Here is a 15,235-nt window from a genome sequence, read left to right as displayed (position 1 = left end):
TGTTGTTCGAATATCATCTACTCCAACTGCCTTTGAACATTTCTAGTTTTTACAGCTTTTTTTTACCTCAAGTATTGATATGTACTTGTGTTTGTATTCCTCTTGAATATTTTCTACTACTGTTCTGTCACTACTTGTTTCATTTAGCAATATTTCAAAGTAATTATTATTAACATCTAACCTCCACGGAGTCAGAGACTCATCGTGGGAGGTAGACATCGTTGCACACAATGCTCATCCAACTGTGCCTAAAAATGATTCAGTGTGCCTACATTTACAGCACACTCAGGCAATGAATTTCACTCATCACTCTCCATGTAAAGATTATGATATGTCCCTATCAATCAATCTTCAGTTTTCATATCATCTTTATCATCTTTAATTCCTTTTTACAGTACTCTCTCCTCCATTTCTAAACTTTTTCAATAGTCTCAAAACTTTTTCTACCTTCCTGATATTTATCATCTGTTTTCTTGCTGAAGTCTTCTCATGACTTCGTGTAGCTATTTTTGCATATAGCTTACTGGTATTGTACTCTGTACTCTGGAAAAGAAGAAGGTCCTGTATGTAAAAGGACCTTCTTCTTTTCCAGGACTGATTCTTTAACTTCTTGTGTCCACCATGTTGTTCTTAATTTTCTATCCTTTCAGACAACTTCACCACATGCCTCCCTAGCTGAATCAATCAATCAATGATCTCTTCAGAATTTTCCACTAAAACTCCAAGGTTTCGTTCTTTTTTTTTTTTTTTTTACTTGTTTCATTTTTTTTTTTCTTGGATAATACTTGTATATTTTTTTTTTAAGGTTACACAGTGATCAGCACTCATATTTGTAAATTTAGGGACACAAAAACACATGTGTTGAACAGATTATTTTATTAATTACTAATAAAATAAAACTTGACGTTTCGACCCCTATATCGAGGTCATCATCGGAAGAATACAACTATATAAGGAACCAAGCTACATGGTCATGCCCTGTATACCGGTAAACTAAATATACATAGTTAATAAATCCTTTTTCCTAGCCTGACCTCTAGTGATAAAAAAATAAATAAATAATAAAATAAAATAAATAAATAAATAAATAAAATAAAATTAATTAATTAAAAAAAAAAAAAAAATATATATATATATATATATATATATATATATATATAAATAAATACAACTACAATAAACTGCTAAACTCCTCATGTATTAATATTCTTCTGGATAGTTCTGATTGTTATAAAATGATTTCTTTCAGTTGTTGTTGAATGTTACAAACACTTCACCAGGTTGTCTCCTTGTAGTGGGATTTTTCTATGGCTAGTTTAGGTTGTTATACAGGTTGTAGATGGGTCCTCCACATTCTTGAAATGGTTAGGCCATCATTTTTGTTGAGATTTGGGTTGTGTTTGAGCATTTCACATGACTCTTTAAATTTTCTCTCAAGCCAGGTTTTGGTGTGGTGTAGGGACTTGGTATTTTTCCAGTCAATTCTGTGGTATGTTTGGAGTGCGTGGTCAGAAAGGCCGGTTTTACCAAAATGGAGGTATTTAATGTGTTGTTTGTGTTCGTCTTGTCTGATTGGGATAGTTCGCCCTGTTTCCCCAATGTATGGTATGTTACATGTGCATTGTATTTTGTATACCCCTGGGTGTGCTAGGTGTGGAAGAGGATCTTTAGAAGAACTGAGTAGGTGTCATAATTTATTTGGGGGTTTAAAGGTGGTTTTAATGTTGTATTTGCGAAGCGTTCTGTCTATTTTTTCAGAAATGCCTTTAACATAAGGAATGGCAATAGCATTCTTGAAATCTTTTTTGTTCTTACTTTTTTGTTCCATTACGAAAGGAACAGCCAATCACAAACCGACATCATAAGGAGCAGCCAATCGCCCACAAACAATGTTAGGAGCAACCAACCACCATCGGATCACTGCTTGGTTATCAACCAATCAAACCACAATCTCACCCAAGGTGAACTCTCACTGCTAAAGAAAGGTTTGAAGTATGCCATTGCTCCGAGGTCAGTAAACAAACTTGATATCGTGTATCATATCGAGAGAGGTTTAAGATCCCTTCCCACCATTCTGGCTGATAAAATATGAATGGAAAGATTGTGTATACTAAATTCAAACAAAAAACTAAGCACCAACTGTAACAAAACCGAAAATCTAGCCCTTAAATCCTTAAAAAATAACCAAGACATTATAATCACGAAAGCAGATAAAGGCAATGCCACTGTTCTTTTAGACCGTACGACATACATTGAAAAAATGAACCATTTAATATTGGACCACAACACCTACCAAATGGTAAACTACAACCCCACAAAACGTAACAAAAAGAAAATAACTGAATTAATCAAATCCGTCCACACATGGCCCGAAGAAACAACAAAAAAATTAATACCGCAGTATGCCTGTGTGCCCAGAATTTATGGCCTGTCAAAAATGCACAAACCAGGCACACTGCTTCGTCTGATTGTTGAAGGAATTGACAGCCCAAATTATCACTTAGCCAAAAAATTAGCTGCCACACTCAAGGAATTGGTAGGTCAGTCCCCTTCCTACATAAAAAATACACAACATTTCATTAATAAAATTAAAAACATTACACTCAACAACCAAGATTTATTAATCAGCTTTGACATAACTTCCCTTTTCACCAATGTCCCGATCAATGACACAATCTTGCTCCTACAGAACATATTTCCACATGACATCACGGCCCTCTTTGCCCACATACTCCGCTCTGGATATTTCGTGTTTCAAAACAATTTTTACCTTCAAAAAGAAGGTACAGCCATGGACTTACCACTTTCTCCCCCAATAGCTAATTTTTATATGGAAGACTTTGAGCAACGCGCTCTAGAGACAGCATGTCTAAAGCCCAAAATTTGGCTCAGATACGTCGACAATATTTTCGCCATTTGGCCCCATGGCTGCGAAGCTCTAAATACATTACTTAGCCACCTAAACAAACAACACAAACGTATCCAATTCACCATTGAAATGGAAAAAAACAAATCTCTTCCTTTCCTAGACACACTTGTCACACGTCTTCCCTCTGGCTGTCTCTCCTTCTCAGTTTACCGCAAACCTACACACACACACAAGCCAATACATACACAAAAATTCTTACCACCACCCAACACAAAAACTAAGTGTCATAAGCACCCTAAAACACAGACCCCTAACTATTTGTTCTAATGAACAGGCTCTAAACCAGGAATACAAGATCATCAACCAAACATTTATTAAAAATGGATACAGTAAAAAAACTATTCACAAGATCCTCCATAAAGATACCAGTAAGAACAAAAAAGATTTCAAGAATGCTATTGCCATTCCTTATGTTAGAGGCATTTCTGAAAAAATAGACAGAACACTTCGCAAATATAACATTAAAACCACACACTCCAAACATACCACAGAATTGACTGGAAAAATACCAAGTCCCTATACTGCACCAAAACCTAGCTTGAGAGAAAATTTAAAGAGTCATGTGAAATGCTCAAACACAACCCAAATCTCAACAAAAATGATGGCCTAACCATTTCAAGAATGTGGAGGACCCATCTACAACCTGTATAACAACCTAAACTAGCCATAGAAAAATCCCACTACAAGAAGACAACCTGGTGAAGTGTTTGTAACATTCAACAGCAACTGAAAGAAATCATTTTATAACAATCAGAACTATCCAGAAGAATATTAATACATGAGGACTTTAGCAGTTTATTGTAGTTGTATTTATTTATTTATATATATATATATTTTTTTAATTAATTTAATTTATTTTATTTTATTTTATTTTTATTTATTTATTTATTTTATTTTATTATTTTTTTTTTTTTTGTATCACTAGGGGTCAGGCTAGGAAAAAGGATTTGTTAACTACATAGATTTAGTTTACCTTTACACAGGGCATGAGCATGTAGCTTGGTTCCTTATACAGTTGTATTCTACCGATGATGACCTCGATATAGGGGTCGAAACGTCAAGTTTTATTTTATTAGTAATTAATAAAATAATCTGTTCAACATGTGTGTTTTTGTGTCCCTAAATTTACAATTATAATACTTGTATAGTTTACCTGTAAAAGCTGCTCAACTTTAATTCTTTTTAAAAATTTCTTACCTGCTGTTCTTTTCAATGCGATAGTTATTTTTATCCTAATTAAAATTAAGTAACAATCACTTCCATTTTCAAAGTCTCGGTATACTTTTATATCCTAAGCCCACATGATGATCACCATCAACAATGATATTGAATGGGACTGTTCTTGTTGCTTGTGTCATCTCTCATGAGAACTTTTATGCATCTTTATGTGAACATATGCTGAGCAGAAATTCAGCATATACTATTATTATAGCCATGTCCTTTTCTCATTTTCCCAAAACATTTCTATATGTCTTGTGGGATTCATTTCCTACTCTGCTGTTTGGATCTTCAACAAGGATCACGTTTTTCATTTTCTTTATGTCAGCTACCTTCTGTAGTGACTTGAAAAATTTTTGCACCATTTCCTTAGGAGAACCTTCATGGGGCTATAGGCACTAATAATTTTCATTGTCCATCTTCCCATTTTGAAGTGGCCTACATAACTGTACTTGAAACTGTCTTCAAATCTAGAGGTTTATCTTGACGTTTAGTGTTGAATGCTGTCACTGTAGTCCTTCCTTTACTACTTGATTGTTATTTCCCAAATATACCTTATACTTAATGTGTAGTGGGATCCCACCTGTTTTTGTCCTCTTTGTCTCACTAGTGCCACTTATGTCCAAGTTCAAATTCCTTTCCATTAATACTCCTTACTTTAATGGTTCCTATCTTCAGTTCTTCTGACACTGGATTTTTCTTCTTCTTGATGTTGAGTTGGAGTTTATTCCAAAAGCTGAATTTTCAATGTTTTACCTGATTCCCTGATGAAAACAGCAATATTATTATTATTATGTTTGAAATATGACATATTTCATCTCAATGCATCTGCTCAGGAAAATTGCCTTCTCAGACTCAGATGATGTTAAAAGTGCTATTAAAATTATATTAAAAATTGATATTAAATGTAGTTGCTTGTCTAATTGCTGAATCCATTATCTCTTGTTTATTATTATTTTTTTTTTAACATAAACATGACTCAGATTTCTTGGTCCTTTAATTTGGCTGTATCTGGTGAATCTCCAGCTTTCTTCCTTAATGCCCTACTGGATAAAACCTCAACAGAAAGTTATTTGCAGTTGAGCATCTGTACTCAGTAAGTGTTTTTGATTATTGGACAGCAAATTATTAATAACTTATGTAATTAATCAGAAAAATTGTGAACATTTTGATAGTAAAATTTGTTATTTAATTATAGTTTATGAGAGTAATTTAATTAACTGGTGGAATTTTATTTCTATGTTGCAACACATTTTTAAAATATTATTATTATTATTCAGGCCTCCTTGGAGTCAAAAAGGCTCATTGTGCAAGGTCCTTCCTAGGAAACACAAAGTTTATCATACCACTACTTGAACTCATTGACAGTTCTTGCTCTCACCCTCTTGCTCATAGCTTCCTTTCGTAAATTCCAGGGATGGATCCTTCCATCGCTCCTTCCTGCTGTTCCACCAAGCAAAAGAAATCTCCAGTGCCAACCCTGTAACTACCTCTCAACAGTTTCAAAGTCTCAATCATATTACATCTCCTTCTATCTACCAAACTCTGCAGTCCACATTCCCTCAGCGCCAATCCTCATAACTAATGTACATCCTGAAACCATCTGTGTTATCTGCCTCTGTGCCCTTTTCACAGTTAATTTATCTGCTCCAAATCCTGGGGACCACATTTGAGAACAATAGTCTATGTGTGGTCTGATCAGGGTCTTATACAATGGAACAATAAATCTTTTATCTCTGCAAGTCAGCATCCTTATCAGTATTGCAGCAATCCTCTGGAATGTGTTCTGTGAATTCTATCAATCATCACCCCCAGATCTCTTGATTCTCTCCACTTCCTCCAGTACTGCTCCTCCAATTGAGTATGCAGCCTCCCATTGCATTTCAGTGTTGTATTCGAAACTCGACACTTTGCATTTTGCTGCATTAAACCAATATCCCCCATTCATTTGCTCATCTGTCTAGTTTATTCAAATCCTCTTGCAGGGCTTCTGCATCTGCACTGTTACTAATAACCCTTCCCAGTTTCACATCATCTGCAAAGAACTGAATATCCCCCTACAATCCATTGACAATGTCATTGATATAAAGGTTAAGCAATATAGTTCCCAGTACTGAGTCCTGTGGGACCCCACTTGTGATCTTCTACCTCCTTGATACTCCCCCCCCCCATTCCATACATACACAAATCTCTGATACCTATCAGACAGCCAATCCTAAATCCATTTGACTAACACGACATTTAAACTCATGTGCTGCAACTTAAATATCAGCTTATCATGTGGCACCTTGTCAAATGCCTTTTGCAAAATCCAAAAAAATGACCGTATATGCCTTTCTCTCATCAACTGCTCTTGTCACTTTATTATAAAAGGCAATCATAGTGCTAAAGCAAGAGTGCCCCTTAACAAATCCATATTGACTCTTGCATATAACATTACCCTCATCTGCCCATTGCTGTATATAGTCCCTCACTAATTTCTACAAGATCTTAACAACTACTAATGATGCACAAACTGGCCTATAGTTAGACACATCCAGTCTGCTACCACCCCTATGCAATGGCACTATCTTACCTTCCTTCCCTTCCTTTGGTAATAACTTTCCCGTAGCCAGATTTTCATTGAAAAACCAGCTCAACAGAGCTGTCAGTTCTTTAGCACATTCTCTCAAAATCCATGGTGAAATGCCATCCTGTCCCACAACTTTACTGAAATCGAGGGTACTCAATATTTGGAACACACTCTCCTATTGCACCTCTAAACCTCAAAGCTGTCCTATCCCTCTAGTATTAAAACTTATTTCTCCAGGATGAAATAGTCCAATAAAATGTTTATAGAACAACTCCACTATCTCCTCTGTATCAGTCACGCTATTCCCATTTTTATCCCACAATGTCATTCTTCTACAATCATTTCTCCTCTTACTGGCCGCATAGCTAAAACATTTCCTAGGATTATCTTTGGTCTTAGTGCCAATCTCTTCTCATATTCCACTTTTGCCTTCCTTACCATATCAGTCACACTCCTGTCCTGAGTCTTATATTCTTCATGTATCTGCTCTCCACTCCTCCCCTTATATCTCTTCCATAACCTCTTTTTTACCTGCAGTTCCTGTTTGATATTGTTTGTCATCCACTTCACACCAAATTGTATACTCTTCTTCTTCACTCGTGAAATTTCAGCTTACTCTTGTGGCCAACAAATATTCCTTCACAATTTCCCAAGCACTAATCATATCCCGGCCTTCCAATTCTGCCCTCCATGGAACTGACCCAAGTTATTGATATCTAAGACTATTATAATCACCTGCCTTATAATTCCACATACGTTCCTTTTTCTTTAATACTCCTGCATGTCTATTCATCTTCCAAGTCAGAACCACATGGTCACTCTCTCCAACATGGGGGAAAGAAGTCATCTCAGTTATTATCAGCTCTTCTGATGCTATGACCAAATCCAAAACTCTTGAACTTCTTGTTCTCGCTATTACATGTTTTCTAAGGCATCTGTCCCTCAAGAATTCCAGAAATTCCATTCCCTTATTACTACATGCGATTTCCTCTCCCAACTTACGAGGGTGGTCTGAAAAGTTTTCGGCCTCGACCATAAATGGCAACACTATCAGAGATTTTTTTTTCTCAGTTGGTACATGTCTCGTAATCATCCATGTGAAATTGCATGCCATTCTATCAAGTAGTTTGTTTTATACAGCTGTATGAACCAAAAGTGTTTTCTGTATCCCTTGAAATGGATAAAATTGTATCATGCGGTTATAAAATTCTTTGTAAAAGAAGGTTTAACACCAATAGAAATTCATTCGAAGTTCTTAAAAGTTTATGGGCACTCTTCTCCTTCATTTATGAAAATTAAGAAATGGGTTGCTGAGTTTAAATGTGGCCATACCAGTCTTGAAGATGATCCACGTGAAGGATGTCCAAAAAGTGTAACAACACCAGAAATCATTAATCAAGTGCACGATATGGTATTGGATGACCAGCGAGTCAAAGTGCATGAAATTGCTGAGACTACAGGCATTTTAAAAGAACGTGTAGCATATATTTTGCATGAAGAACTGAAAATGAAAAAGCATTTCGCAAGATAGGTACCTCGCTTGCTCACATTATATCAAAAACGCACTCACATGAAAATCTCTACACAGTGCTCGGAGTGTTTTAACATGAATAAAACTGATTTTATGTGTCGATTTATTACTATGGATGAGACTTGGATTCACCATTACACACCAGAATCCAAACAGTAGTCAAAACAGTGGGCAGAAGCCGGTTGTTCAGCACCAAAGAAAAGAGACTCGGTTCCATCAGCAGGAAAGGTCATGGCATTGCCGTTTTGGGATGCTAAAGGCATTGTGTTTATCACTTATCTTGAAAAAGGTAAAACAATAACCGGGGAATATTATTCCGATCTTTTAACCAGACTAGATGAAAAAATTCATGAGAAAAGACCCAGTTTGCAGAAGAAAAAAATCATCTTTCATCAGGACAATGCAGCTGTCCACAAAGGTGTTTTCACAATGGGAAAATTAAGAAATCTGCACTATGAATTGTTGCAACATCCACCCTATTCCCCCAGATTTGGCTCCCTCTGACTGCTCTATCTCTTCCCAAAACTAAAACTCTTCCTCACTGGTCAGCGTTTTTCTTCGAATCCATAGGTGAGTGCTGCTCTGGAGGGGTATTTTGCAGATCTTACTGAGAACCACTACAGTGACGGATAATGGCACTGGAGCGTCTCTGGAATAAATGTATTACTCTTAAGGGAGATTATTTTAAAAAAAAAGAAATAATATTGAAATAATAAATTTGTTTTTTCATTGTTAGGCCGAGAACTTTTCAGACCACCCTCGTATACTGCTGTAGTTAAAACCTCCCATAATAATCTTTCTTCTTGCAATTGCCAAGCTCAACTGCCTAAATATCTCTTGCTCTCCACCCTTTGTGCTTCTTGGCTTGTAGCAACATCCGACTAAATATCCTGTCTTGTCCACCTCTATCTCACACCATATGCTTTCAAAACCATTAATGTTTTGAAATGCCTTCCAGTGCTTCCGCTCTTAGATGACATAAGTCATCTGAGAGTGGAACGGTTGCCAGCCTGGTTGGCTGAATGGTTAGCATATCCGCTCTCCAGCCAAAAGGCAACCAGTTTGAATCCCACTTGGACATGGATGTGTGTGATTGTTTGTGAAAGTACTAGGTAGTAGTCAGCAGTAGATGGCTTTAGTGTTAGATAATGAAGGTTAGTGGAGTAGTGAGACGAAGAGTTGTAGAGTAGATGCCCTCCCTCTATGAGTCTTTGGACTCCCTGAAGGTGTGATGTAATAATAATAATGTCTTCACTTATCATAAGCAGTATGCCACCACGTGTTTTCTCTTCCTATCCTGCCAAAAAAATGCTATACTCTGCTACTTCTATTGCTCTTATTATATCATCTTCCGTCAACCTGAAAGATCCCAATAATCTTTGGCCAGACTGATGCTTTCAATGGCACCAATTCATCTCCTTTATTCCATATACTCCTGGCTTGTGTGGTATAAACAAATACTTATTGAAATGCCCACTAGTCATTGGAATGGTGAATGTATGTATTTTGAACTCTCTGCTTAATTTTTTTTTTTTTTTAGCTGTGAGCTGAAGATTTATATATATTCAGTGCACAATTAGTGGTAAGAATTTTTTAAAATGACACCCATAAGTCAGCATATGCCATTCTCAGTGAGTTTTTGAACTTTATGAAGATGTCCATATAACAATGATAATAAACAAATCAGCAATAAGAAAAGTTAAATCTAATTTTTGGCTTGACTGAACTCTTTTCAGTGGCTATCCTGCAAATTTATTTTATGAATATGTTTCAAAAATTTGAAAGAGCTTTTGAATGTGAGGATGAATGAAACAAATGCAGATATAATATGGTTTGATAAATGTAATGCTAGACTGGAATCTTTGAAGAAATTAACAGAATGATATGCAATGCATGGGCATTTTTGAAAAAGTGCTTAATCTGAATGTATGCCTGGTGTGCAAAGAATAAATATGTTGGGAGTGAAATGGATGTTCAACCTTATGAAAGTAAGAGTGAGAGGAGTTATGAAATATGTGTAAGGCTCAAGGCAGAAAAGTAATAAGAATTTGTGCAGAAAGCTAATTTGAAGAATGAAAAGAAATTGGCCATGCAAGCTAAAGGCGATCCAAAAGAATTTTATTGTTGTTCCACTAGCAAAAGACAGAATGAATGAATGAATGCGAAAGAATAACTTTATTGAATGCAGATGTTACTCGACTGTCAGAAGCTAATGAAATTGTTCAGTTAATGGGTGCTCACTTTGCTAAGATATATCAACCAAGTGTGTAACATGGTGCCCAGTGCTACTGCTACATTGGATGAAGAGTTAGAGGTTCATGAAAATGAGGTTTAAGAGCTTATCATAACCTGGATAAGAATTTGTCTATAGGGCCAGATGGAATATCAATCCATTTGCTAAAGGAATGTTCAGCCGAATTGGCTAGGCCTTTCACATGTTTGTATAACTTGAGTCTCAGCTCAGAAATGATACCACAGGAATGGAAGGAATGTGTGATAGTTCCATTGTACAAGGGTGGTGCAAAAACTGATGTGTCTAACTACTGACCTATCAGTATCTTTGGTGTGGTAGTGAAGATTTTAGAGAAGTTGGTAAGAACTCGCATACAGAAATGGGTAGACAAACATGCTATACTCTGCATGGAGCAGCATGGTTTTACTAAAGTAAGGTCACATTTTAGCAATTTGCTCATATTTTATAACAATGTTACGACCGAGTTGAATAAAAGGAATAGATACACTCTGATAATGTTGGATTTTTCTAAAGCATTTGATAGGATACCACATGAAAGACTGTTGCATAAACTGGAGAATATGGGTTGGAATATAAACTCTTGACTTGGATCTGGGGATGGTTGACAGACAGATATCAAAAAGTGGTATACAGTGGGTGTGAATCTACCAGATTTAAGGTGACCAGTGGTGTAGCTCAGGGTTCAGTCCTTGGACCATTATTGTTCAATCTATACATTAATGACATCAGGAAGGGTCTAACATCAGATGTGAAGTTGTTTGCCGATGATGCAAAGATGGGCAGGGCAATCAGTAATGCTACTGATATTCGGCACTTACAAAATGATTTGAATAGGCAGGATATTTGAGCAAATGAAAATGGCTGTCAGTTTAATGTTAGTAAGTGTAAAGTTATGCACTTTTGCATGATTAGAGTTCTAGTGGCATATTATATTAGTAGGGTTAGGCTACAAGAAACTGAGGAGGCAAGATATCTTCGTGTATTGGTGGATAGCAATTTGAAGTTCAAAGGTCACATAGCAAAAGTTGCAAATACAACTCAGAGGCTCATTGCGATGTTGAAGAGATCAACATGTAAAGATAAGGAGATCATTTTGCCTCTTTATAAGGCTTTGATAAGACCACACCTGGATTACTGTGTGCAGATTTGGTCTTCCAGGTTCCAAGGGGATAAAGAAGCTGTGGAAAGGTGCAAAGAGTATATATCCAGATTATGGGATTTAGATTATGAGGACAGATTGCTAGTATATGGATTGCAGACTCTGGTTAACAGGAGAGAGAGGGGTGATATGATAGAGGTCTATAAACTTTTGATTGGGTGCTATAGAATATCATCTGTGAAATTTTTCATTATATAAAAGATGGGGAGAGAACACGGGGGCATCCATGGAAGTTACATTTGTTCACAGTCAAGAAAAAGGTAAGTGCTAGGTTTTTCTCCCAGAGAGCAGTGGATTGGAATAGTTTGCCTTTAGGGGGTAGTGAATGCATCTAGTGTGAATGAATTTAAGGGATGGTATGACAGCTGGTTTGGGTGATTTATAGCCTCCCTCGATGAGTCCTTGATTCCCTGGAGATCTCAGATAATAATAATATGGCTGGGAATGAGTCAGAAAAAAAAGGGGGGGGGGGACAAAATGGTGGTAATGGTTATGAATGCAGAATGGAAAAACTTAGGCAAGAGTTAGAAGAAGACATTTGAAGACACAGTTGAATGCTTATGAGAGGAATGAATGTCAAAGAATGATCATTTAACATTGTATGGAGATTTGATCATCAGATGTGCAGTAAATCATAGAGCATATAAGACATATTTTCTGGTTGGCACACTAAGACAAATAACTGATTCTTTGCAAGGAATGAACTGATTTCAAAGAGCTAGTGGGAATTGCAGGTACAAATGATTTGGAAATTTGGAAGCTGAGATTGTTGGAACAAGTGTAGAACAGTTGTGTAGTTCAGAATGTTGTTAGTATGTGTAGCCAGGTATGAAAAAATAGGTTGAAAAGGAGTGTGGAGATGATGAATGGTGTGATGGCTGAGCTGCCTGAAGCAAAAGTTGTGCAGTTCATTTATGTGTAAGTTGAATGTGAAGAGAAATTTGAATAGAATAGTAAATTCAGCCCTCTCTCACCTACTTGTTGTTGGATATATGTGTGCATGTGTGTGTGTGTGTGTGTAAGAGAGAGAGAGTACATTAATGCATATAAGATGAATTGAATGTGGATATTCAGAGAGAAAAAATGGCAGGGCAGAGTGAGGAAGTGGATGAAAGTAAAAAAGAGGGAAACAAGAGTGTGAGGGAGGAGGAGAGAGATGGGGATAGTATAAAGTGTATAACAAGTAGAGCAGATAGACATAATGTTGGAGAATTGGCTCCTATCATGTCATGTCATCTGTATAGAAGTGTGGTGATAGGGAGGGAAGGTTTGAGAATCGGGGAACTGATAAGATAATGCAAAGTAGTAACAACACAACCACGTCTTATGGGACTTCACATGGACTGCTATGTTCATATACTGAATGAGTCCTTTTGGCCAAGGATAATTAGAATAAGTGAAATTAAAATTGTTATATACGCAACAATAGAAATGGCAGAATATCGAATTATTAGGAAGGAGGGGGGGGGGGATACTGTTAATAATAGCAGAGGAGTAGTGCCTGTTCAAAATAAATGTGGTAATTGGAAGTATATGTGATGCTTTGAAGCTATGTAGTGCGAGGTTGAAATAAATAGAATAGTATATCTAACAGCTTGTTGTTATAAACTTGTGAATGCTGAGAGCAGTATTGCAACATGCTTAGACAAATTGGCTGGACGAGTAAAAACAGGATGATCCTGATGAGGAATATTAATTATGGTAATATGGAATTGGGAATAGGAGATATCATATGGAAGTGCAGATTTGCTACACTACAAATTTCTAGCTTTAGAAGGGTAAATGCTTTTATCATGCTACTTTATGCAGTTTGTAATGGAAGAAATGAGATTTCAGATTATTGGTGTTTGGTGAGAGCCTTGTTCATAATCACATCCTCTGGTATCAATGTTGCTGTCAGTTGGTGAGAGTAATTGTGAGATTCTGACTTAAAAGGTGGATAGATGTGGAAAGGTTATGATCATAAAGGGATGTATATGCAGAATTCCAAGGTTGGTGATTATGAAAAACTGTAGTCAACTAACATTGATATCATTGGATGATAAGCTGCATGGAAGAGATTAATAAAATATAGGAATTCATTATGCCATATATGACATATGTATGGGTATCCTCCTGAATACTGAATAAACTATTCTGTATTGGCAGTTTGCTATTTAGCTCACCAAAACCAAATTATATATATATATATAAGTCACCAGTTAAGCAAGTTTCTTAGAGAAGAGAGCAAAGTTAATAATAATAGTAAAGCACCTCTGCTACTTTTGTAAGGTAATTAGGATGAACAGTGAAAAATCAGCCTCCTGCATAAATTCAAGCTCAGTAAAAATTAAAATAAGCATGATCAGTGTAAGAAGTATCAATGATAAAGAAGTGAATCTAGCAGAAGAATTAGAGAAGTATTCTGCAATTGAGCAGGTTCTTCTTTTAGTAGCAGAAACTTTCCTTCCACTCTCTTCTCTTCTGAGCATTCTCTTTCAAGGTTGTGTACCTGTCTCCATTAAGCATGTCATCTAGCATTGTTTTCCTTACTCTTCCTCTGGGTCTTTTTCCATCTAATTTTCCTTCGACGGCATCTCTGATGATTCCATTCCCTTTCAGAATATGTCCGATCCAGTTTCCCCTTGCTTCTTTTTATCCTCCTTAACAGACTTTTTTCTTCTTCTACTCAATAACACCAATCAGTGACCAGAGAAAGGAAGGTGTAGCTATATTATTCAACACTAAACATTAAGATAAACTTCTTGAATTACAGTCATTCTCAAGTAGAGTGATGTGTGCAAATTTCAAAAGGACAGTGAGACATATTTGTACCTATGTTCCCACCTAAGGAAGAAGCAGAGGAATTCTTCCAAGTTATTAAAGAAAGCAGCTTATATATATAAAAAAAAAGACAGCTCCTTGCTGGAGATTTTATCAGTAGCATGTGAAAAGAATATCAGACATGCAAAGGATTTTCAAATTTGGAGAAGAGAGCAAAGATAATAATAATGGTAAGCAGCTTTGCTGTTCAGGACATGGAGAAGTTAATAACTTCATTTTACAGCATTAAGATGTACAAAAATTCATATGGAGAGAACTCATAAGAAATAAGAAAAATCTTGCCGAATATGTTACTGTGGTTAGTGGTATATCTTCACACTTCAAGATACAAGAGTATGTACAGGATTTGAAATAGGAAGTGATTGCCATTTAGTTTTGAACAGGATAAAAATTAATATCATATTGAAAAGAAAAATAGGATACAAAATTTTAAAAATGAAAAAGTTGAGCAACTATCAGAAGTAAACTTGTAGACTCAAATATACAAATATTATTATTATTATTATTATTATTCTCCCTCTCTTTATAATTTTATTATACCCACTCTCTTCATAAAAGCTAACCCTAGCTTCAAAGTAGGTGGGATTAGCCTGCCTCAATCAACTAATTTTGATAATCATAGTCTGCAAATTATTGTAATGTATATGTAAATATGGTGTATAGTAATAAATGATGATACTGATATGAAAAAAAAAATTATATGTGCATTTATATTCAAAGAAAAAAAATATTTAAAAGAAATTAAGGTA

The 15,235-nt window shown here is 36.0% G+C and overlaps 1 protein-coding gene across 1 annotated transcript in view; it reads left to right on the top strand.

Annotated features, from left to right (window-relative positions):
• Positions 1-15,235, top strand: part of LOC150096624 (CD109 antigen-like) — a 930,782-nt gene that overhangs the window by 872,955 nt on the left and 42,592 nt on the right. Inside the window, exon 32 of the mRNA XM_090407963.1 lies at positions 5,131-5,243. Within this exon, the coding sequence (XP_090264089.1) occupies positions 5,131-5,243 (113 nt within the window). The remainder of the gene's footprint in view (positions 1-5,130; positions 5,244-15,235) is intronic.

Source organism: Typopeltis vanoorti, chromosome 18 (assembly GCF_054136105.1).
Source record: "Typopeltis vanoorti isolate ZY-2024b chromosome 18, IOZ_Tvanoo_1.0, whole genome shotgun sequence".
Lineage (NCBI taxonomy): Eukaryota > Metazoa > Arthropoda > Arachnida > Uropygi > Thelyphonidae > Typopeltis > Typopeltis vanoorti.
The sequence above is the reverse complement of the archived record's forward strand: the minus strand, read 5'-3'. Positions and strand labels throughout refer to the sequence as shown.